Here is a 27,157-nt window from a genome sequence, read left to right as displayed (position 1 = left end):
TCGGTCTTCTGAGCTAGTACGGCGCCTATGCCAATTGAACTAGCATCAGTTATCAGATAGAAGGGCTTAGAAAAATCTGGAAATTTCAAAATTGGAGCAGATGTTAGCTTTTCTTTTAGAGTTTGGAATGCTCTTTCTTGACAGAAGGTCCAAACAAAAGGAGCATCTTTCTTAAGCAACTCAGTTAGAGGAGCAGGTATGGAAGAAAAATTGGCAATGAAAGATCTATAAAAACCTGCTAAGCTCACAAAGGATCTTATGGCATCAGCAGTTTTGGGTGTTGGAAAATTTAGTACTGCAGTTACTTTACTTTGGTCAGTCGTAACCCCTCTAGGAGTGACTACGTGACCAAGAAATTTAATTTCTGATCTGAAAAATTGACATTTAGACAGTTTGATCTTTAAATTGGCTTCTTCAAGCTTACCAAGTACTACATCAAGTCTTTTCAAGTGTGTATCCACGTCTTTAGACATGACGATTACGTCATCTAAGTACACCATAAGTGCATGACCTATGAGACCTCTAAAGATATTAGTCATGAGCCTTGAGAACGTGATAGGGAAAGATCGTAATCCAAACGCCATACGGAGGAAGTGATAATGACCTGTAGGAGTGGAGAATGCAGTTAGCTCTTGGCTGTCCTCGTGAAGAGGGACTTGCCAAAACCCTTGTAACAAATCCAGGGTTGAAAAGACTTTATCTCCGATGTTACGTAAAAGATCACCCAGTACAGAAAGTGGGAAGCGTTCTGGAATAGTTTTCGCATTTAACTTCCTAAAGTCAATCACTGGGTGCCAAGTACCATCCTTCTTAGGTACTAGGATCAAGGGTGCATTCCAAGGTGGATTGCTAGGTGCAATAACTCCATCATCAAGCATTTGATTGATCAATTCTTCTGCGACAGCAACTTGTGAATGAGGCATTCTGTACGCAGGTATGTAGATAGGTCTAGTACCAGGTTCAAGTGGAATACGATGGGACAATAAGTTCGTTATACCCATCTTCTCACCTGGTAAGGCAATGGCTTTACGACGTTTGTTCAACAGAGTCAACAAACGCTTGACTTCATCTGGGAAGTCAGTGGGAGCTAAGTCTTTCTCCTCAACTGGTGGAACAGATTGATCCAGTGAAGTGGATGAGGTCTCCCCGGCAGAAATAGCACCAACCCACTGGTCAGGTGACAACTCATCCTCTACCTACCTGAACAGGGTAAGGATAGTGAACAAGGTCAACAAGATTGGTATTTGCTCTGAGGCAAACACTGTGACCAGAAGTGTTGGCTAGGAAGAAATGGATCTTACTATCTCTTACAACATGTAAGGATGGTTCAACAAATAGGCCTTTTACTTTGCAAGAATCACTGTCAACTAGGACGTTATCACCATCTGGAACACTAGGAACAACTACAGACACTAGTGAGGGCACTAGCTGCGACAGAAACGTCTTTCTGCAGACGGCATGTGACATCAACAAGAGATGGCATTACTAGTTGCAAGTAATTGTTTTCCGACAAGGCGTCCCCTGTGGAGAAACTACTACTTGAACTAGCAGACATTGCAGGGATAGGCTCAGCACTCAAGGTAGTCAGAGCGTCCTCGGACACTTCAGGTAACTGGACACTATCTTGCAAGTCTGAAGTTGCAGGAACACAGACAGAAGTGACAGGATCATCAGTGCCTGACCGCTTGGGTACGCTACTGGAAAATGCACTGGCCTGTAAGGACTTAATTCGAGTGTCATACTCTGCGGCAGTATGGCAGATCTCGGATCCAAGCTGGTAACCCCAGAATGGAACGATCAAGTCGTCAATTTGGGCATGCCATCGATAAGGGTCGAGCACAATGCGTAAGTCTCGCATGGAAGCAAAGCCCAGCAGAAGGTCACCAGGGAAAGTAATCTGGTCGACAACAAGGAAGGAAGCAGTGAAGTCTCTACCTTGAATAGAAAAGGTTAGGGAAGTCCGACCTCGGACACGCAGGTGAGAACCAGCTACTCCACTAAGGGAGGACACATGAGTCGGTTCTACGAGAAGGACATGTCGTAACTGCTTATCCTTAAACAAACTAGACCTAATAATATTGACTTGTGCACCAGAGTCCATGAACAAATGAACGGGCGCATTATGAACAGATGCTTGCACTATAGGGCCTATGGTTGCATTGGAAGTTATGTGCAAACAAAAAGGTGGATTGTCATCAGAAAAGACTTGTTCTACTTCATCCCCAAAATCATCTATGTCAGAGACATGTGAAGCAACATCATCAGCAGGATTGTCATTCTCGAGACTGCTTAAGGCTTCAGAGGAATTGTGAACGGGGATGGTGTACTCATTATCACCTACTGTCACCATGGGACGGTTTGACTGGGGCACTCGAATTCCCCCGAATTGGAAGAATGAGCCTGGTTCTGGTTATTTTGAGAATTGGAAGAATAAGCCTGGTTCTGGTTATTTTGAGAACCACGATATCTGTTTCCTCTACGGGTTCTGCAGTTGGAACGGCCACGGAAAGACCTAGAGTACTGAAGGTTATAGAGAGCATTGCACTCAGATGTGTCATGTCCATGTATTCTATGATAAGTACAGTAGGGAAGATCTGGGTACTCATCATCAGTACGACGTCTCTTAGGGTAACTATCAGGACAATTAATTGCAATATGGCCACGGAAACCACAGTTGTAACAAGTCCGCCGACTATGGTTACTGAATGTACTATGAATACTACGAGGTTTATAACGACTCTGTACACTGGTTCTTGGTGACCGCGGAGATGGTTGACGACCACGATTTGTCTCTGTGGCGCAAACAAGAGGTGGTGCAGACTGAGGCAGAGGTGTGAAATTACTTTTGATACATGGGAAAGTACCCTGGGGGCACAAGGAACATACATGATTTAAGGCTGTAAGTGGTTCCATCGTCACAGTTGGAGGATGAACCTCATAAGCACACACGGAAGCAGGTGGCATTAGTTCTTTAATTGCTCCAAAAGCTGCTAATTTAGCAAACGGTTCTGTGAATGGTTTAACCTCTTCAGGGAGAAAAGCTGATGACTGGACAGCATTGATAAATGATGATAAAAGTTTGTCTAATCTAACAGCAAATGCACTCAACGATTCATTACTCATGGGTGTAGCATTCACTAGTTCCCTAAGAACGACACATGGATCAGCTGGTTTTACTGGGACAAGGAAAGAACGAATCAGTTCCTCATATTGTGACCACTTAGTAAGATTCCTGAAGTCACGCATATCAAGGAGATCAACAACGTGAACAGCAGCAGGGGATCGATGAAGAGCTTCTTTAGCAAGTCTGATAAGACTTTCCTCTGAAGGAGGACCTTCAACTAGAGCACCAGCACGAGAACGAATGGCCGCAAACCATGCTTCAAGACTATGTACATGGCCACTGAATAAAGGTAACACATCAAGGGAATCACGAGTATAACTATAGTATCTCGGTGTCTGGGTCGGTCTGTCAGTCGCTAAGGAATTGTGAGGACTGATGACAGGAGCAGCAGTAGCCTGAGAGGTCTGAGTGTCGACATTCACTAAAGTATCACTTGACGGTATATGAGACATAATGGCAAAGGAGTTGCACAAAAACAATTAAGGCAAAAATAATGAACAATAAAAATGATAAAAAATGCTAAAATTGAAATAAAAGAGATGCAACTAATTCTGCAGAAGTAATAAAAAATGTCCAAGATACACTGCAAGAGGAAGGACAACTCAATGTAAAGGACTATTGGTCAAGAAAAAAAAAATTACATTGAAATATACAAGTAAAAATATTACTGGAGACTGAATTAAATGCAAAATGAGCTGTCTTTACTCTTGCTAATAAAGAAAGTAATTAATAAAATTTTAAATCAATGTAAAAAGTAGAAAATAAAATTACTAAATTGTTAACTGGGAAATTTAAGTATTTTCTAAGAATGCATAAACAAAATTAAAATATAATTCATAAAAATATCAATAAAAGAAAATAATTCACTGCAGAACAAGTGCAACAAAATAATTCACTGCAGAACAGTGCAATAAAATAAGGTGTAGAAATAATCACTGCAATAATAAAGTGTCACTGGGAAAACTCAGGTTAAATAAAATAAAAATATGAAGAAAAAACTGATTGAACACTTTAACTCTTAATTGTAAATTAGACAAAACAATTTACTCAGAGTAAAGAAAACACTTTACGTTAAAAGTAATTGAAATTGCATCAAGAGTGAATTTGTTCAAAGAAATATAAAAATATGAATAAAAATAAAACAAAGGAACAAAACGGGAAGTGTAACACTTACAGTGGCAGGGCACACAACACGTATTCATTATTTTAGTATATTCTTACAACAAAATCTTGCTGTGACTGATAAGACAAAAATTTGCTGGCAAAAATAATGGTACACAGTCTGGGAAAAAAATTAGAGGAATGAGACACTGCTGGCATACGAAAAAAAGACACACATAGAAATAAATGGATAATTTGGTATACTGGGGTGAATATCACTGCATGAAATACAATGACAATTACTGGAGAACACAACGCTGAAAGAATACACGATAAAAAAATGAATCACTTCACACAGAGTGACTGACTGGTACACTACACAATAATACTTACTACAGACAGAGAGTAGCATAAAAAAAAAACACAGATAAAAAAATATGAGATGAGCGAAAACACTGAAAAATATTGCAAAAAAAAATGAGTCAAAGAAACACTGAGTCTACACTGAAAACACAAGGTTTAGAGTACACAAGAAATTTACTATAAATGTCTCACACACGCAAATGTCTTTAAATGCAAGAAAAATGTCTCTAAACAGAAAATTATGGAGTCTGGAGTAGTCGACGGTGATGACTGGTGACGAGGAAGGTTGTCCTGCGCGGTGATGACGCCGACACACACTGTCGTCGTGAAGAAATGCGCTTTCTCGGTGAACTCACATAATTGGCTTTATCGTTGGCGCTCAGCTACATCTCTTGACCAATTATGTGAGCCAAAACAGTATTAGGACCTGGTACAAGGGTGCAAACAACCACAGGTAGATGAGGTGGGTGGTGGGTGGTGTGAGTAGAATGGTGGTGGGTGTGACTCTCGCTGGCGCTCTGGCGCGCACTCCATTCACTACCCACGAAGGTGGCTTGATAAGCCACTCTATGCCACAGGAATGGTGAAAACCACGCTTAGCATCCAACTGGGAGCACAAAGCGATATGAAAATACTTCAGAGGAACTTGGCTTACTTCTTACTGCGTGGCTTACTTCTCTCTCTCAGCTGGGTTAGAAGCAGGGTTGGCTGACTGGCTTAACCCACGAGAATGGCTGACTGGAAGACGTGTAACGATGCACACAGCATGGAGGAGCAGGTGGATGACAGGAGACAGGCTGGATGATAGGCTGACTGGCGTTCACTTCCACAGTCTGGCTTAATTGCAAAATCCGGGTCAACCCCTCGGAGATTGAAGCAATTAGCACACGAACTAAGCCAGGAAGCTGGAAACGGCTGCAGCAGGCTTGCAGGCTGGAGGTGGTGAGTGAGGGGAGCGAGTAGCTGGAATGGGTGAGACGGTTCACCTTTGACCCGCCGGCTACTCACAAACAGTCTTCTAACGTCCTGAATTACCCGTAAAAACTTAAATCCACGCTCCACACCGGTGCCACCATTTATCATGTGGGAGTTCGATACGTGGATAGGGTAAAGTAATACTCACGTAGGCTGGTAGTACGTATAATTACAGATAATGTGGGGAGCGCCCAAACAGCCTGCCTATCTCCCTGCTCACTCTCGTATAACTGACTGGCCGCACACAGTACCCATATGTGAGGGGGTCTTTGAATACTGCTGTGGTCAGCACAATATGAATACAGACAGTGACTCAGGCAGAGACGGTTGGTAGTGAGTCAACTACTGGTACACTGGTTACTGGTAACTGGTTACTACTGAGAATCTCAGTAGTAGTAACCAGTAACCAGTGTACCAGTAGTTGACTCACTACCAACCGTCTCTGCCTGAGTCACTGTCTGTATTCATATTGTGCTGACCACAGCAGTATTCAAAGACCCCCTCACATATGGGTACTGTGGGCGGCCAGTCAGTTATACGAGAGTGAGCAGGGAGATAGGCAGGCTGTTTGGGCGCTCCCCACATTATCTGTAATTATACGTACTACCCGCCTACGTGAGTATTACTTTACCCTATCCACGTATCGAACTCCCACATGATATACACTCCCCCCCTCCCCCACCGACATCTCACTACTTCCCCTGATCCCTCCCCTCCCCCGTTCACCCTAAACCCTCCCCACTCCTCTCCCACATAGCCACAGTTCCTCCACTACTTCCCCCTCCACACTCTGACATACACAATACTAACCTAACATACAGAACTACATAGGTTTCCCACTCTGAGGCAATCAGGATAAAACAAAAATGGGTTGCAAAGGAAGATTGGGCAGCAGAGCTCATAAAAAGGGATCATGAATGGGAAAAGAAACTAGAACTTAGCATGAGAATGGAAGAGAGGATAGATATGGAAAGCAGGAAGTGGGAGGTGCAAGTCAAAGCAGCAGAGGCCAGGATACAGAGTTTAGAAGAGGAACTGAAAAATCTGAAACAGCCTAAAGAACTAAAGAACATTTTGGGATTGACAACAGAGACTGCTACCTCAGTCACAAATAAGGGGACTGTAGGGAAAGGAGCAAAACTGCATGTAGAAGCTCAATCAGTGGAGACTGTAGTAAATGAAAGAGCTAAGCTATATGTGGAGGCCCTAACAGACCACAGCAGAGCCCAGGGAAAGCCGAGAAGGGAAAATGACAGGCCACTGAGCCCAAGTACAGTAGCTAGTGAAACTGAAGAAAGGAAAGCTGAAATGGAGGAAATCAAATTGAATGAGGGGATACACAGGGATATGCAGTGGGAGAATGAAAGGGTGAGGTCAGTCTTTGTGTATGGGCTCCAGGAAGTTGAAGGGGAAACATATGAAGCAAGAAAACAAGGGGAAAAAAAAGCAATTGAAAGCATCATGAAAGCAATAGGAGAAGACGACATGACCCAGCTGGAAAATTTTCGGAGAATAGGGAGGTTTGTAAAAAAAGAACCCGGCCAGTGAAAGTGACCTTCAAGGCAGAATCGACTCGGAACAGGATCCTGCAGGCGAAAGCACGATTAAGGGACATGCCGGCATACAGGAAGGTGTATCTCGACCGCGACAGAACACAAGCAGAAAGGCAGAAACTGAGAGAGATGGTACAAAGACGAAAGGAGGAAAGAGAGGGGATGGAGAAGACAGACAGGAGATCCCAGACACAGGAAGATCAAATACAGCCTCCCTCACAACTTCCTATAGAAGCCTCCCAACCAGGTCATCCCCAGTGCAACCAAACACTAAACCAAAACACCCATGCCACATCCGATGCCCCCACCCACTGCATTACAAACTCCACCCCCACAGCAACCACCCATAGTTCCTTATCAGGTCTCCCACTTCCCCAACCCCAATACACCTCCCAGACTACAATCTTAGAAAAGAAGTTGAAGGTGTGGTATACGAATGCAGATGGAATAACAAATAAGTATGAGGAGTGGCACGAAAGAATCAAGGAGACATCCCCAGACATAATAGCACTCACAGAAACAAAACTCGCCCGAATAATAACAGATTCAATCTTTCCATCCGGATATCAAATCCTCAGGAAAGACAGAGGGGGAGGAGGAGTTGCACTGCTCATTAAAAACCAGTGGGGGTTTGAGAAAATGGAAGGAATGGATGGCACGGGCAAAAGGGACTACTTAGTAGGAACAATCCAGTCTGAGGGACATAAGGTGATAATTGCAATAATGTACAACCCACCACAGAACTGCAGGAGGCCAAGAGAAGAATACGATGAGAACAACAGAGCAATGGTCGACACACTAGCCGAGGTGGCCAGGAGAGCACACATGGGGAGAGCAAAGTTACTAGTTATGGGTGATTTCAATCACAAGGAGATTGACTGGGAAAACCTGGAGCCCCATGGGGGTCCCGAAACATGGAGAGCCAAGATGATGGATGTGGTACTAGAAAACCTCATGCATCAACATGTTAGAGACACTACCAGAGAGAGAGGAGAGGATGAACCAGCAAGACTGGACCTTGTATTCACCTTGAGTAGTTTTGACATCGAGGATATCATGTATGAAAGGCCCCTGGGAGCTAGTGATCGTGTGGTTCTGTGCTTCGACTACATAGTTGAGCTCCAAGTGGAGAGAGCAGCAGGAATAGGGTGGGAAAAACCAAACTACAAAAGGGGAAACTACTCAGGCTTGAGGAACTTCTTTCAAGACATTCAGTGGGAGAGGGAACTGACAGGAAAACCAGTACAAGAAATGATGGACTATGTGGCAACAAAATGCAAGGAGGCAGAGGAGAGGTTTGTTCCCAAGGGAAACGGAAATAATGGGAAGAAAAGAACGAGTCCTTGGTTCACCCAAAGGTGTAGGGAGGCAAAAACTAGGTGTACTAGAGAATGGAAAAGGTACAGAAGACAGAGAACTCAGGAAAATAAAGAGATTAGCCAAAGAGCCAGAAACGAATATGCACAGATAAGAAGGGAGGCTCAGCGGCAATACAAAAATGACATAGCATCGAAAGTCAAGACTGACCCGAAGCTGTTGTACAGCCACATCAGGAGGAAAACAACAGTCAAGGACCAGGTAATCAGACTGAGGAAGGGTGATGGGGAATTCACAAGAAACGACTGGGTGGTATGTCAGGAGCTCAACACAAGATTTAAAGAAGTATTTACAGTGGAAACCAGTAGGACTCCAGGAAATCAGAGCAGGGGGGTGCACCAGCAAGTGCTGGATGAGGTACATATAACCAAGGAGGAGGTGAAGAAGCTGCTATGCGAACTTGACACCTCAAAGGCGGTGGGACCAGACAACATCTCTCCGTGGGTCCTTAAAGAGGGAGCAGAGACATTGTGTGTACCATTAACAAAGATCTTCAACACATCATTTGAAACTGGGTAACTCCCCGAGGTATGGAAGATGGCAAATGTAGTCCCAATTTTTAAAAAGGGAGACAGACATGAGGCACTAAACTACAGACCTGTATCACTAACGTGTATAGTATGCAAGGTCATGGAGAAGATCATCAGGAGGAGAGTGGTGGAGCACCTGGAAAGAAACAAGTGTATAATTGACAACCAGCATGGTTTCAGGGAGGGAAAATCCTGTGTCACAAACCTATTAGAGTTTTATGACAAGGTGACAGAAGTAAGACGAGAGAGAGGGGTGGATCGACTGCATTTTTTTGGACTGCAAGAAGGCCTTCGACACAGTTCCTCACAAGAGGTTACTGCAAAAGCTAGAGGATCAGGCACACATAACAGGAAAGGCACTGCAATGGATAAGAGAATACCTTACAGGGAGGCAACAACGAGTCATGGTAAATGACGAGGTGTCAAAGTGGGCGCCTGTGACAAGCGGGGTTCCACAGGGGTCAGTCCTAGGACCTGTGCTGTTCTTGGTATATGATAACTGCTGCAGCATACGGGCGCCTGGCAAACCTACGGATAGTGTTCCGATACCTCAGTAAGGAGTCGTTCAAGACTCTGTATACCATTTACGTCAGGCCCATACTGGATTATGCAGCACCAGTTTGGAATCCACACCTAGTCACGCATGTCAAGAAATTAGAGAAAGTGCAAAGGTTTGCAACAAGACTAGTCCCAGAGCTACGGGGATTGTCCTACGAAGAAAGGTTGAGGGAAATCGGCCTGACGACACTGGAGGCCAGGAGGGTCAGGGGAGACATGATAACGACATATAAAATACTGCGCGGAATAGACGAGGTGGACAAAGACGGGATGTTCCAGAGATGGGACACAGACACGAGAGGTCACAATTGGAAGTTGAAGACTCAGATGAATCAAAGGGATGTTAGGAAGTATTTCTTCAGTCATAGAGTAGTCAGGCCGTGGAATAGCCTAGAAAATGAAGTAGTGGAGGCGGGAACCATACATAGTTTTAAGGCGAGGTATGATGCTCATGCAGCAGAGAGAGAGGACCTAGTAGCAATCAGTGAAGAGGTGGGGCCAGGAGCTGTGACTCGACCCCTGCAACCACAAATAGGTGAGTACACACACACACCACAGCACACACACCACAGCACACACCACACCACACACCACACCACAGCACACACACACACCCACCACAGCGGGGGCCAGGAGCTGAGTTTCGACCCCTGCAACCACAATTAGGTGAGCACACACACACACCAACACACACCACAACACACGCACCACAACACACGCACCACAACACACGCACCACAACACACGCACCACAACACACGCACCACAACACACGCACCACAACACACACACACACACCAACACACACACACACACACACACACACACTCGACCCCTGCAACCACAAATAGGTGAGTACAAATAGGTGAGTACACACACACACACACACACACACACACACACACACACACACACACACACACACACACACACACACACACACACACACACACACACACACACCACAACACACACACACACACACACACCACAACACACACACACACACCACAACACACACACACACACACACACACACACACACACACACACACACACACGCACCACAACACACACCACAACACACACACACCACAACACACACACCACAACACACACACCACAACACACACACCACAACACACACACCACAACACACACACCACAACACACACACCACAACACACACACACACACACACACACACACACACACACACACACACCACAACACACACACACCAAACACAACACACAGAGAGAGGGGAGGATGAGCCAGCAAGACTGGATCTTGTGTTCACCCTGAGCAGTTCAGACATTGAGGACATCACTTACGAGAGGCCCCTTGGAGCTAGCGATCATGTGGTTCTGAGTTTTGACTATATAGTAGAGTTACAAGTGGAGAAGGTAACAGGAACTGAAGGGGACAGGCCAAACTATAAAAGGGGGGACTACACAGGTATGAGAAACTTCCTGCAGGAGGTTCAGTGGGACAGAGAAATGGTAGGAAAATCAGTAAACGAGATGATGGAATATGTGGCAACAAAGTGCAAGGAGGCAGAGGAAAGTTTTGTTCCCAAGGGAAACAAATAATAGGAAGACCAAAACGAGTCCTTGGTTTACCCGAAGGTGTAGGGAGGCAAAAACTAAGTGCAACAGAGAATGGAAAAGGTACAGGAGGCATAGGACCCAGGAAAACAAGGAGATTAGTAGAAGAGCCAGAAACGAGTATGTGCAGATAAGGAGGGAGGCCCAGCGACAGTATGAAAACGACATAGCATCGAAAGTCAAATCTGACCCGAAACTGCTGTATAGCCACATTAGGAGGAAGACAACAGTCAAGGACCAGGTGATAAGGCTGAGGAAAGAAGGTGGAGAACTCACAAGAAACGATCAAGAGGTATGTGAGGAGCTCAACACGAGATTTAAGGAAGTATTTACAGTAGAGACAGGAAGCACTCTGGGGGGACAGACCAGATGGGGACACCAACAAGGAATACACCAACAAGTGTTGGACGACATACATACAGATGAGGAGGAGGTGAAGAAACTGCTAAGGGACATTGATACCTCAAAGGCAATGGGACCGGACAACATCTCTCCGTGGGTCCTTAGAGAGGGAGCAGATATGTTGTGCGTACCACTTACCACAATCTTCAACACATCCCTGGAAACTGGGCAACTACCTGAGGTATGGAAGACGGCAAATGTAGTTCCCATTTTCAAAAAAGGAGACAGAAAAGAGGCACTAAACTATAGACCTGTGTCATTGACGTGTATAGTATGCAAAATTATGGAGAAGATTATCAGGAGGAGAGTGGTGGAGCACCTGGAACGGAACAGGAGTATAAATGCCAACCAGCACGGATTCACGGAAGGCAAATCCTGTGTCACAAACCTTCTGGAGTTTTATGATAAAATAACAGAAGTAAGACAAGAGAGAGAGGGGTGGGTTGATTGCATCTTCTTGGACTGCAAGAAGGCCTTTGACACAGTTCCTCACAAGAGATTAGTGCAGAAGCTAGAGCATCAGGCGCATATAACAGGAAGGGCACTGCAATGGATCAGAGAATACCTGACAGGGAGGCAACAACGAGTCATGGTACGTAATGATGTATCACAGTGGGCACCTGTGACGAGCGGGGTCCCACAGGGGTCGGTCCTAGGACCAGTGCTATTTTTGGTATATGTGAACGACATGACGGAAGGGTTAGACTCAGAAGTGTCCCTGTTTGCAGATGATGTGAAGTTAATGAGGAGAATTAAATCTGATGAGGACCAGGCAGGACTTCAAAGAGACCTGGACAGACTGGACACCTGGTCCAGCAAATGGCTTCTCGAATTTAATCCTGCCAAATGCAAAGTCATGAAGATAGGGGAAGGGCACAGAAGACCACAGACAGAGTATAGGCTAGGTGGCCAAAGACTGCAAACCTCACTCAAGGAGAAAGATCTTGGGGTGAGTATAACACCGAGCATGTCTCCGGAAGCACACATCAATCAGATAACTGCTGCAGCATATGGGCGCCTGGCAAACCTGAGAACAGCATTCCGATACCTTAGTAAGGAATCATTCAAGACACTGTACACCGTGTATGTCAGGCCCATACTGGAGTATGCAGCACCTGTTTGGAACCCGCACTTGATAAAGCACGTCAAGAAACTAGAGAAAGTACAAAGGTTTGCAACAAGGTTAGTTCCAGAGCTAAGGGGAATGTCCTATGAAGAAAGATTAAGGGAAATCGGCCTGACGACACTGGAGGACAGGAGGGTCAGGGGAGACATGATAACGACATATAAAATACTGCGTGGAATAGACAAGGTGGACAAGGACAGGATGTTCCAGGGAGGGGACACAGAAACAAGAGGCCACAATTGGAAGTTGAAGACACAAATGAGTCAGAGAGATAGTAGGAAGTATTTCTTCAGTCATAGAGTTGTAAGGCAGTGGAATAGCCTAGAAAATGACATAGTGGAGGCAGGAACCATACACAGTTTTAAGACGAGGTTTGATAAAGCTCATGGAGCGGGGAGAGAGAGGGCCTAGTAGCAACCGGTGAAGAGGCGGGGCCAGGAGCTAGGACTCGACCCCTGCAACCACAAATAGGTGAGTACAAATAGGTGAGTACACACACACCAAACACAACACACACAATCACACTCTCACTCACATTCACTCTTGCTCACACACTCGCACTCTCCCTTCCACTCTTTCTCTTTTACACTCTTACACTCTCACTCTCACACTCTCAATCACTGTAAGCAGCTATCTCCACGTGGTGAGTTCTGGATATTTTGGATGACTGGTGATAGAAAATCTGTCGTGCAAAATTGCCGAGAGCTGCTTACAGTTTATGTAGTTTTTAAAATTCTGCAAGTATTTTTCTTTGTGTATTCAATTGTTTAAACAATTTCAAGTTTTAAAGAAGCACCCTTACAGCGTTTGATAGCGTATTTTTGGCAATTTCTACAAGATAAAAATAAATATTAATTTTCTGGAGTTTCATCCAGTACCAAGTAGTTACCTGTGTACAGTCTCTTACAGTTCCCTGAATTTTGATCAGCTCCTGTAGGCCTATTAATATCAAAACTTGTGAACATTTTATGCCTTTTGATATTGTTTTAATGTCACCTTTGCACCATTTATAACATTTCTGGTATATTTGTAAATGTTTATACAGTAGTGTACTGTATATTGAAATAAACAGAATAGAGGGAATCAACTCTAATATAAATTATTTAGGTATGAATACTGGTCAGAAAGCCTGTCGTATGTCTGAGGCATCAGTAAACAAGTATGTCACTAAGTGAGGAGAGGATGTACTTGAAAAACAGTATACACTCATGTGCTGCATAATGACGTTTCGGTCAATGACAGACCGCATACGCAATGGCACTGTAAACAAACCACCTGTGCTGCCAGTTGTATTAAAGTATAGCACATACAATTATGTACAGTACATAATACTTGATAATGATGATAAGCAACTGTTACTGGCTTTTGTATTACTATACTGTACTGTACTTTTTATAATTATTCTAAAGCGAGCTCTTTCTACTTGTAAAAAGTTTTCTGTAACAGTGTGCCGGCAACAGCCTCATACATCTTATGTTTACCGCATCTCTTCATAGCATCATTTTTCTTTGTGCTTGATTTAATTTTGTTTTGTTCATCATCACCCTTGCAGGAGAAGAAAAACATGAACCCCAAAGAATATTCACAGGAAGGGTTTAGCAGAAGCTTTTGCAGACCTCAACAAGCTCCTTAAAAAGTTTCAAAACATGGACCCCCAACACCAAAAAGGGTTTCAATAACCCCTTAAAGGTCGGAACCCCTGATTCGGGAATTGGTCTCAGGGTCGAAGAATTTAAAAAAAAATTATGAAATAATAGAGAATATTTTTCTGAAGGTAATAAAACCAAAAGTACAAAATTTGATGGAAATCTTAAAGAATTATGCTCTCGCAAAGTTAGTGGTCTCTGCGATATTTACACATTGGCAATTTTGCCCACTTTGTGCCCTATGTTTGGCCAATTCCACTTGCCCAAACTCATCTATTTCATAAGTATTCCTTTTATCAATTGAGTACAAGAAATTGCCCATTTATCTGTTTCAGCTATCCAGTAAATGATCAGAAATTGGTAATTTGGCCAATTTCACACAAAATTAAAAAATTGCTACTTTAAAAATAGGGTCTAGAATAAATAATGTGGACACTCCTGGCACTAAAAAACATTTCCTCTGTTCATTAGTTATGTCCCCAGGCCTCTCCAATATTACACTTGCTTTCCACTTAGAATTTTTATTCAAACAAAAATAGAAGATTTACTGTTATGCAGACATCTGCATTATTGTAATAATTGTATAAATAATGTTGGCGCATTTGTGGACACGTATTGGAAGAGTGATGTAATTTCTGTACTCAGGAATATCGACTAAAATTGAACATTTCCACTACTATGAGCTCAATTTCAAGCTACTTTGTCCTTAAACCAATCAAAATCATCTCTATTCTGTAATGTATTTTCCATTCAACCAAATGAGATCAAGAAACTGAGAATACAACCATAAAAAACCATATGAAAATACACCAGAAAGATTCTGTTTTAAACCAAAAATAGTGTCAGTTTTTTCTCAGTATGCCCTTCTTGATTGTCTCAGAGCTCATTTTGAAGGCACAAGACTTGTATCACCCTGAGGTGTTAGCTTAGGGTATGAGGGTCCTTAGAGCCGTGATTCATATTGACGCTAACATCACATTGTACATATACTCTAAACCCTGAAATAAGTATGAAAGTTAGCTCTCAGGACACTTGGGCTTCTTTGACCGACTCGACCCAAAAGCAAGACAAACATACACTGAGATATCGTGAGAAAGGAGGAACAGTGCAGCAAACCTTATGGTCCATACTAGACAAGTCCTTCTCAAACCCAAACCCACAAACAAAAATACTTGCCCAACCCATTTTCAGTGCTTCCCTAACCCCCTTTCCCCCGTCCCTCCCTCTGTAATATATACATGTCTCCCTCAACATTCGTGGGCTTCACACATTCGCGAATTCCCAACCGCCAAATTCCCAGCCTCCAAATTCCCAGCCTATGTCTGTTGTAAAATCAATTGTGGCACTGGGGTTGGATGTGAGTTTGGAGGATGTGGAAGAATTGGTGGAAGACCACAATGAAGAGCTCACCACTGAGGAGCTGCAAGAGCTTCAGCAGGAAGAGCAACACATCGCAGCTCAGAATCTTGCTGCAGAGGAGGAGGAAGAGATATGGAAGAAGGTGCCTTCTTCAGAAATTAGAGATTTTTACTATGTGGGGTAAGATGGAAAGCTTCATGGAGAAACATCACCCTAACAAGGTTGTTGCAAGCCAGGTTGGCAACATGTACAGTGACAAAGTCTTGGGCCATTTTAGGGAAGTGTTAAAGAGACGCCAGAAACAGAGCTCTCTCCACAGTTATTTTGTGAGACAGGACTCCAGTGACTCTCAAGGTGGTCCTAGTGGCATTAAGAAACAGAGAAGAGAAGCAACCCCAGAAAAGCAAATGGTACCTGAGGTGTTGATGGAAGGGGATTCCCCTTCCAAACTGTAAACAATCCACTCTCTCTCCTCCTCCAGTCTCCCATACACTAAGAAGAATCTCCAATAAAGGTAAGTGTTATGCTGTTAATGTTTCATTCATCATTTCCCATTGTATTGTTTATGTACTACATGTATATTTCATGTTAAAATTTTTTTTGTTTTAATACTTCTGGGTGTCAGGAACGGATTAATTGTATTTACATTATTTCTTATGGGGAAAATTGATTCGTAAATCGTAAATTTCGTTTATAGTAATGGCTCCAGGAACGGATTAATTACGAACAACGAGGGACCACTGTAATAATAATATCTTTACTACACGTACATGTACAAGGTATACAGGCCTAGCTGACGTCAGTGACATACTACTGTATAGAAAGGCACTTGTTATGCTGAGTATTTCAAGAAAATTAGGTCAGTGTCCCAGGATAACACCCACACTAGTCGACTAACATCCAGGTACCCATTTACTGATGGATAAACATAGACAACAGGTGTAAAGAAACGCACCTAATGTTTCTACCCTAGCTGGGAATCGAATATTTACCAAAAATCGTATATGGCTAACCCAAGCCAGGTACTAAAAATAAGCCATGTTGACTTTTTTGGGGTTATCCTAGGTTCTCTACACACATGCTGCTATGTGTGATAATCTATAGAGAGAAAAAACTTTTTTGTTTCATGTTTATGGTGGAGTACGAGTGTATATCACAGTTAGCCCTGTGCTATACTCCGTTTTCTCTAATATAAGCCCCCAAGACAAGGATAGGAGAATGGTATTTGTTTACCATATCCTCTTCATAACTCTGTCGAACTGCTCGGTGTTACGCCAAATATTATTCATTCTGGAGTATTTAACATGTTTTGTGTTACTATTTATGTTGTTTATTATGTCATATTAGATCAGTTGTGATAGGCAAATAAGCTGTAGTGTTGATATTAGCATAATAATAAAGCATATTCTCCTGCTTCATGAGACTGAGTTCATGACAACCAACAGTGGCTTCAAAGCCACCTTATCTTTAATGGATAATGTACTGTGTAGGTGCTTTACATAATGAGAAGCATTTCTTTTATTCATTGGAACCATGGGTAGGGCTAAAAGTAAGCAGGTTAAAACAATAAATTTAGAAAAAGAAATTGGAATGACTTATGCAGCAAGTAGCGCCACCAAACAGTACCAGCAGGTTGGTGTGGCGACCCTGGAAATTTGAAATTATGCTAGCCAAAATTAGTGCCGAATAACTGAAGGAACCGAATAACTGATTGCCGGATTTGTGATGGCGGACCTGTATTAGAATGTGGGGCAGAAGTTTGTAGTTATAGGAGGGTGGGGGCAGGAGGAAAGAGGAGTGATTGGTGGAATGATGAAGTAAAGGGTGTGATAAAAGAGAAAAAGTTAGCTTATGAGAGGTTTTTACAAAGCAGAAGTGTTATAAGAAGAGCAGTGTATATGGAGATTAAAAGAAAGGTGAAGAGAGTGGTGAGAGAGTGCAAAAGGAGAGCAGATGATAGAATGGGAGAGGCACTGTCAAGAAATTTTAATGAAAATAAGAAAATTTTTTGGAGTTAAACAAGTTAAGAAAGCCTAGGGAACGTATGGATTTGTCAGTTAAAAACAGAGTAGGGGGGTTAGTAGATGGGGAGAGGGAGGTTTTAGGTAGATGGCGAGAATATCTTGAGGAACTTTCAAATGTTGAGGAAGAAAGGGAGGTGGTAATTTCATGCACTGGCCAGGGAGGTATACGTACCATCTTTCAGGAGTGAAGAAGAGCAGAATGTAAGTGTGGGGAAGGTACGTGAGGCATTACGTAGAATGAAAGGTGGTAAAGCAGCTGGAACTGATGGGATCATGACAGAAATGTTAAAAGCAGGGGGGGATATAGTGTTGGAGTGGTTGGTACTTTTGTTTAATAAATGTATGAAAGAGGGGAAGGTACCTAGGGATTGGTGGAGAGCATATATAGTCCCTTTATATAAAGGGAAGGGGGAGAAAAGATATTGTAAAAATTATAGAGGAACAAGTTTACTGAGTATACCGGGAAAAGTGTATGGTGGGGTTATAGTTGAAAGAATTAGAGGAAAGACAGAATGTAGGATTGCAGATGAGCAAGGAGGTTTCAGAGTGGGTAGGGGATGTGTAGATCAAGTGTTTACATTGAAACATATATGTGAACAGTATTTAGATAAAGGTAGGGAAGTTTTTATTGCATTTGTGGATTTAGAAAAGGCATATGATAGAGTGGATAGGGGAGCAATGTGGCAGATGTTGCAAGTATATGGAATAGGTGGTAAGTTATTAAATGCTGTAAAGAGTTTTTATGAGGATAGTGAGGCTCAGGTTAGGGTGTGTAGAAGAGAGGGAGACTACTTCCCAGTAAAACTAGGTCTTAGACAGGGATGTGTAATGTCACCATGGTTGTTTAATATATTTATAGATGGGGTTGTAAAAGAAGTAAATGCTAGGGTGTTTGGGAGAGGGGGTGGGATTAAATTATGGGGAATCAAATACAAAATGGGAAATGACAGTTACTTTTTGCTGATGATACTGTGCTTATGGGAGATTTTAAAGAAAAATTGCAAAGGTTAGTGGATGAGTTTGGGAGTGTGTGTGTAAAGGTTGAAAGTTGAAAGTGAACATAGAAAAGTGTAAGGTGATGATGGTATCAAATGATTTAGATAAAGAAAAATTGGATATCAAATTGGGGAGGAGGAGTATGGAAGAAGTGAATGTAGGAGAAGGAAGGCGGGGTAAGGGAGGTTTTGTGAGTGAGGGGCTTGGACTTCCAGCTGGCATGCATTAGCGTGTTCAATAGGAGTGAATGGAGACGAATGGTATTTGGGACCTGACGATTTGTTGGAGTGTGAGCAGGGTAATATTTAGTGAAGGGATTCAGGGAAACCGGTTATTTTTATATAGCCGGACTTGAGTCCTGGAAATGGGAAGTACAATGTCTGCACTCTGAAGGATGGGTTCGGGATATTAGCAGTTTGGAGGGGTATGTTGTGTATCTTTATACGTGTATGCTTCTAAACTGTTGTGTTTTGAGCACCTCTGCAAAAACAGTGATTATGTGTGAGTGAGGTGAGTGTGTTGAATGATGATGAGAGTACAGTGGACCCCCGGTTAATGATATTTTTTCACTCCAGAAGTATGTTCAGGTGCCAGTACTGACCGAATTTGTTCCCATAAGGAATATTGTGAAGTAGATTAGTCCATTTCAGAGCCCCAAACATACACGTACAAACGCACTTACATAAATACACTTATATAATTGGTCGCATTCGGAGGTGATCGTTATGCGGGGGTCCACTGTATTTTCTTTTTGGGGATTTTCTTTCTTTTTGGGTCACCCTGCCTCGGTGGGAGACGGCAATGCATATTTCATATTGTAAATTTTTTTTTTCATACTTTTGGGTGCCTTGAACGGATTAATTTGATTTCCATTATTTATGTGGAAAATTAATTCGACTTACGATAATTTTGTCTTACAGTGTGCTCTTTGGAACGGATTAATATCGTAAGTTGGGGGTCCACTGTGTGTGTGTGTGTGTGTGTGTGTGGTGCCGATTTGGTAAAACTTGTGATTCTGGCTTAAACAGCAATGCTCTTCTTGCCGAATAATGCAAGCGAAAATTTCTGTATGCAATGATTTCGTAAAAATCATTCTGAACCTAACGAAAAAATATATTTCATTGTGTTTATTATTTATTGTAAACTTATCAAAAATATATTTAGTTGGATTAGGCTAAATTAAATTATGCTTGTTTTAATACAGTTAGATAAGTTTTCTAAGGTTTTTTGGTACAAACTTATTAATTTTTGCATTAACATTAATGAAAAAAAAATATTTTTAAACCTAAATTACTGGGGATGCCTTCAAGTCTTGAACATGTACTCATTGGCATGGAGGAGAGAGAGACATGATAATATATACCTGGAAAGTACTTGAGGGCCTGGTCTCAAATTTGCACACTGCCATAACATACTGGAGTGAGAGATACGGGAGGAAGTGTAAAATAAACCCAGTGAGGAGCATGGGTGTGGTGGGGACAATAAAGGAACACTGTCTCACCATTCGGGGTCCAAGACTATTCAACATCTTACCAGAAGACATCAGAAACACAACTGGAACAAATGTAGAAACCTTCAAGAGGAAACTGGACAAGTATCTTCACCAGGTACCAGATCAGCCAGGCTGTGATGGATATGTGGAACAGCAGTCCTCCAGCAGCAAAAGCCTGGTTAACCAGGCAAGCACCAGACGAGCCTGGCCCATGGTCGGGCTCTGAGAGTAGTGAAACTCGAAACTCTTCTAAGGTATATCAAAGGTAAGGTTGCTGCAGGATTTTTTTTTTTTAATATATGCCACACACTTACAGCATAGTACCATTCTCTCATATCTAGGCCCAAATTTACTGATCACAGCTTAAATGAGTGAGCTGAGCTCATGGCATAGTACTGCGGGACTGACCCTTCAAAGTCGTAGGACAGCAGGACTCGCCCCGAAAGGGTTAATAGTGAGTAATGTTCATTGTGCATTATCTGCTTACAAGCAGATCTATGATGAAAAAACCAAACACACCATATAGTCTAGATGTGTAATAGGCTATACCATCTAGGTTTGTGTAAGGACACACTCTGATGTTCACACAACCACAAAATTACCTAACAACACATTGCTCAGAATGTATCCCAGTCATTAAATGACACCTGACTGTATTAAATAAGAAGGATTTTGCATGGTTGATTAATGTGTCTTTCATGCAGATAAAAACAAACCTAGTGGTACAGATTCCTCATCCTGCTCTTGCAGCACATCGAATTAATGAGAGTTCAAATTTAATCAACACTATAGAGGTTTGGATAAACCTTAGGTGTTATAAATGGTTACAGAATTATGGAGTTAGACTGTACCTTAAATTTTTCTTGGGCATTTGCTATTCTTGAAAGGTGAATAGTGATTATTAAAATTTCCCAGAAAATACACAAGTTATATAGGACAGCAATTAAAAATATTTTCTACTTAAAGTAATATTAAAGAGTTTTCACATACTGTGTGTGTACGTATGTTATATATTACGTGTATATATTTTCATATATATTTCCATAATCCTCCTATGTGCTCTATCAGGGTATCAAGACTGACGCTTACCACAAAACAGAGTTCATCCCAGTTGACTTCACAGAAGTACGACAGATTAAATCCTCATTCAAGAAGCTGATGAGAGCTTGTATACCATCTTCCCCAGCTGCGGAGCAAGAACAGTCTTTTTTCAGGTATAATTATATATTACATATGTAGCAGTACTTATATCTGAGGGATAATTCAAAGAGGATTGGAAAATATGAGAAACTTGATGTGTGTTATTTCCTTCAGTTTTCCTAAATTCTCAGCTTGCGATAGTACTTGGTTGTTAATAGGGAGAAATCATTACAGAATAAAAAGTATTTCTTTAGGCGTAGGTAGTAGGTTGGTAGGCAGCAAGCACCCAGGGAGGTATTACCGTCCTGCCAAGTGAGTGTAAAACGGAAACCTGTAGTAATTGTTTTACATGATGGTAGGAGTGCTAGTGTCTTTTGTCTCATAAACATGCAAGATTGCAGGTACATCTTGTTACTTCTATTTACACTTGGGTCACACTACACGTACATGTACATGCATATATGTATAGTAGGGCCCCACTTATATGGCAGGTTAGTTCCAGGCTACTGCCGGAAAGCAGACATCACCGGAAAGCAGAACACCATTTTTTCCCACTTATAAATGCATATAAATGCCAGATAAAAAGTTTACATTAACATATATTAAGTTAACAATAGAACTAGGCATTAAAAACAATAAAAAGTAAAATATATACAGAGTACACCCATTACCTACCTTAAAATATTTGTAGTCCTAATGTAGGGCGAGAGGTTTGGGAGGTATGATAGCCAGCCAGGTCAGCCCACCCCACCCACACGTAATATACTACAACGTTTAATTAAAGCGCCCCAGAGTGATAAAATACATGTACGTACAGTACATTCATTAATTACCTTAAAATATTTGTAATCTTAATCTAGGGTGAGAGGTGAATTTTATTTCTGGCAAGTCAGGTGGTAGCCAGGTAAGGCAGCCCCCCCACCCCACCCATACGTAATGTAAACAAACCAGGCAAACACGTCTAGTTTTCGTCACTTTACATCGTGTACAAGTTGTCTCCACGTTGATACAGTAGAATAAATAATGAGAAACACTCCCATTCTCCTGTAACATCATTTTTATAAGAAATGACGCTCTGAGTGAAGGCATACAAAAGGAATAATTTTCAAGTTACCCACAGTACTATTATAGTGAAACATTTTTTCTGAAGTTGGGCTACAAGTTGCCTGGCTACCACATCTCATATTTATGTTAATTTATTCTACTGTGGGGTATATTTATCATATTGATATATTACGCAGCATGTTTATTATATAATTTTGAAAAAACATCATAGATGGATTAATGGAAATATCTACATTAATGTAATATACAACATTTAATGCACCCAAGAGATTACGTATTACGTCAAGAGTAGAGAGACTCTTAGTGATTTTAATGTGTACCTGCATGCCAGCACAGTGTGTAAGTATATTTATGTACAGGTACACATAAGTATAATTATCAGAGTACATATAAAATCTGCAATAACTTTAAAACACTTGAAATTTTGGAAAGGTTCCAGACATAGAGATGTGCTCATGGAGAATGTAAAGAAACCGGGTGGGGCACGCCATATTTGAAAGACTGCTTGCCGTATAGCAAGTTTTGGTCATGATTTGAAATTGCCGTAAGGCAAAACGCTGTAAAGCGGAGCCCTACTTCTGGTTTTTCTTCTATTTCCTTACTAGTTCTTGTTTATTTCCTCTTATCTCAGTGGGGAAGTGAAATGATTCTTCTCCTGTAAGCCATGTGTGTCATAAGAGGCGACTAAAATGCCATGAGCAGGGGGCTAGTAACCTCTTCTGTGTATATTATTAAATTTAAAAGGAGAAACTTTCCTTTTTTCTTTTGGGCCACCCTCCCTCAGTGGGATACAGCCAGTTTGTTGAAAAAAAAAAAAGATTTCTTTATGCTGCACAAAATAATGTAGTTTACTTGTAATAAAACATTGATAGGCACAAGAAAAAGCCACTAGTATGCAATGCATTTCAAGCAAACTAATCCCAATGCTTAAAGACTACTTAAGAATTAGACTATTAAATAGGATTTCTTATGCAGTTAACTAAGTTCATATGTTCAGTAAGAAAGGTAGCTAATAAACAAATAGTACAGTTTTAAAAAGTATCATTATTATTTCAGTGATTTATAATCTTCAGCTTTGTGGAGTGATTGAACAGAGATGGTGAAGATACAATAAGTTTCTTAATTACAGTTGAAATATAATGGAATAGGATGTGTAACTAATTTTGTATTGGAGTTGAAGGAAGAATGGAAAAAGAGGGATAGAGTTGATGAGCTGGTTTTATTTGACATAGCGGATTGCTATTTCAGTTATGTCAGGGAGACAAGATGCTTTTTAACAATAGCTATGAATCGATTGGCAGACAGGGGACCTTTCATTGCTTCAGGTAATGAATTCCAGATCTTAAGACCTATGCACATTGAGTTTTTGCATAGGTTGACTCGGACATGAGGGATGTCAAAAAGGGTTTTGTCTTTGTGTGTTCTGTTGCAGCTCTCAAGGAAAGTTTCAGAGAAGGGTTTATGTTGCAATTGAATGTTTTATATATATGTAGTAAGCACAGTAGTATGAATGCATTAATTTATATATATATATTTTTTTTTTTTTCAACAAACCGGCCGTATCCTACCAAGGCAGGGTGGCCCAAAAAGAAAAACGAAAGTTTCTCTTTTTAAATTTAGTAATTTATACGGGAGAAGGGGTTAATAGCCCCTTTATATATATATATATATATATATATATATATATATATATATATATATATATATATATATATATATATATATATATATATATATATATATATATATATATATAATGTATATATATATATTTATATACAATGCCTGCACTTTAAAGGAGGGGTTTGGGATATTGGCAGTTTGGAGGGATATGTTGTGTATCTTTATATGTTTATGCTTCTAGACTGTTGTATTCTGAGCACCTCTGCAAAAACAGTGATAATGTGCGAGTGTGGTGAAAGTGTTGAATGATGATGAAAGTATTTTCTTTTTGGGGATTTTCTTTCTTTTTTGGGTCACCCTGCCTCGGTGGGAGACGGCCGACTTGTTGAAAAAAAAAAAAAAAAAAAAAAAAAAAAAATATATATATATATATATATATATATATATACACATGTATATTATATATATATATATATACACACATGTATATATATATATATATATATATATATATATATATATATATATATATTTTTTTTTTTTTTTTTTTTTTTTTTCAACAAGTCGGCCGTCTCCCACCGAGGCAGGGTGACCCAAAAAAGAAAGAAAATCCCCAAAAAGAAAATACTTTCATCATCATTCAACACTTTCACCACACTCGCACATTATCACTGTTTTTGCAGAGGTGCTCAGAATACAACAGTCTAGAAGCATACACATATAAAGATACACAACATATCCCTCCAAACTGCCAATATCCCAAACCCCTCCTTTAAAGTGCAGGCATTGTACTTCCCATTTCCAGGACTCAAGTCCGACTATATGAAAATAACCGGTTTCCCTGAATCCCTTCACTAAATATTACCCTGCTCACACTCCAACAGATCGTCAGGTCCCAAGTACCATTCGTCTCCATTCACTCCTATCTAACACGCTCACGCACGCTTGCTGGAAGTCCAAGCCCCTTACCCACAAAACCTCCTTTACCCCCTCTCTCCAACCCTTTCGAGGACGACCCCTACCCCGCCTTCCTTCCCCTATAGATTTATATGCTTTCCATGTCATTCTACTTTGATCCATTCTCTCTAAATGACCAAACCACCTCAACAACCCCTCTTCTGCCCTCTGACTAATACTTTTATTAACTCCACACCTTCTCCTAATTTCCACACTCCGAATTTTCTGCATAATATTTACACCACACATTGCCCTTAAACAGGACATCTCCACTGCCTCCAACCGTCTCCTCGCTGCTGCATTTACCACCCAAGCTTCACACCCATATAAGAGTGTTGGTACTACTATACTTTCATACATTCCCTTCTTTGCCTCCATAGATAACGTTTTTTGACTCCACATATACCTCAACGCACCACTCACCTTTTTTCCCTCATCAATTCTATGATTAACCTCATCCTTCATAAATCCATCCGCCGACACGTCAACTCCCAAGTATCTGAAAACATTCACTTCTTCCATACTCCTCCTCCCCAATTTGATATCCAATTTTTCTTTATCTAAATCATTTGACACCCTCATCACCTTACTCTTTTCTATGTTCACTTTCAACTTTCTACCTTTACACACATTCCCAAACTCATCCACTAACCTTTGCAATTTTTCTTTAGAATCTCCCATAAGCACAGTATCATCAGCAAAAAGTAACTGTGTCAATTCCCATTTTGAATTTGATTCCCCATAATTTAATCCCACCCCTCTCCCAAACACCCTAGCATTTACATGTATATATATATATATATATACATGTATATATATATATATATACATGTATATATATATATATATACATGTATATATATATATATATACATGTGTATATATATATATATATACATGTATATATATATATATATATATACATGTATATATATATATATATATATATATATATAAATATATATATATATATATATATATATATATATATATCTATATATATATATATATATATATATATATATATATACATGTGTATATATATATATATATATATACATGTATATATATATATATATATATATATATATATATATATATATATAATATATATATATATATATATATATATATATATATATATACATGTATATATATATATATATATATATATATATATATATATATATATATATATATATATATATATATATATATATATATATATATACATGTATATATATATATATATATATATATATATATATATACATTATATATATATATATATATATATATATATATATATATATATAAAGGGGCTATTAACCCCTTCGATATTTTTTCACTCCAGAAGTATGTTCAGGTGCCAGTACTGACCGAATTTGTTCCCATAAGGAATATTGTGAAGTAGATTAGTCCATTTCAGACCCCCAAACATACACGTACAAACGCACTTACATAAATACACTTACATAATTGGTCGCATTCGGAGGTGATCGTTATGCGGGGGTCCACTGATATATATATATATATATATTTTTTTTTTTTTTTTTTTTTTTTTCAACAAGTCGGCCGTCTCCCACCGAGGCAGGGTGACCCAAAAAAGAAAGAAAATCCCCAAAAAGAAAATACTTTCATCATCATTCAACACTTTCACCACACTCGCACATTATCACTGTTTTTGCAGAGGTGCTCAGAATACAACAGTCTAGAAGCATACACATATAAAGATACACAACATATCCCTCCAAACTGCCAATATCCCAAACCACTCCTTTAAAGTGCAGGCATTGTACTTCCCATTTCCAGGACTCAAGTCCGACTATATGAAAATAACCGTTTTCCCTGAATCCCTTCACTAAATATTACCCTGCTCACACTCTAACAGATCGTCAGGTCCCAAGTATCATTCGTCTCCATTCACTCCTATCTAACATGCTCATGCACGCTTGCTGGAAGTCCAAGACCCTCGCCCACAAAACCTCCTTTACCCCCTCTTTCCAACCCTTTCGAGGACGACCCCTACCCCTCTTTCCTTCCCCTATAGATTTATATGCTTTCCATGTCATTCTACTTTGATCCATACTCTCTAAATGACCAAACCACCTCAACAACCCCTCTTCAGCCCTCTGACTA

General features: G+C 40.6%; 1 protein-coding gene across 5 annotated transcripts in view; it reads left to right on the top strand.

Moving 5' to 3' along the window:
• Sbf (SET domain binding factor) overlaps positions 1-27,157 on the top strand; it is a 302,684-nt gene that overhangs the window by 189,259 nt on the left and 86,268 nt on the right. For all 5 annotated transcript variants that reach the window (XM_070094967.1, XM_070094968.1, XM_070094969.1 and 2 more), the window contains one exon: positions 21,302-21,447. In XM_070094967.1, coding sequence (XP_069951068.1) covers positions 21,302-21,447 — 146 coding nt within the window. The remainder of the gene's footprint in view (positions 1-21,301; positions 21,448-27,157) is intronic.

This window comes from Cherax quadricarinatus, chromosome 48, assembly GCF_038502225.1.
Source record: "Cherax quadricarinatus isolate ZL_2023a chromosome 48, ASM3850222v1, whole genome shotgun sequence".
NCBI lineage: Eukaryota > Metazoa > Arthropoda > Malacostraca > Decapoda > Parastacidae > Cherax > Cherax quadricarinatus.
The sequence above is the reverse complement of the archived record's forward strand: the minus strand, read 5'-3'. Positions and strand labels throughout refer to the sequence as shown.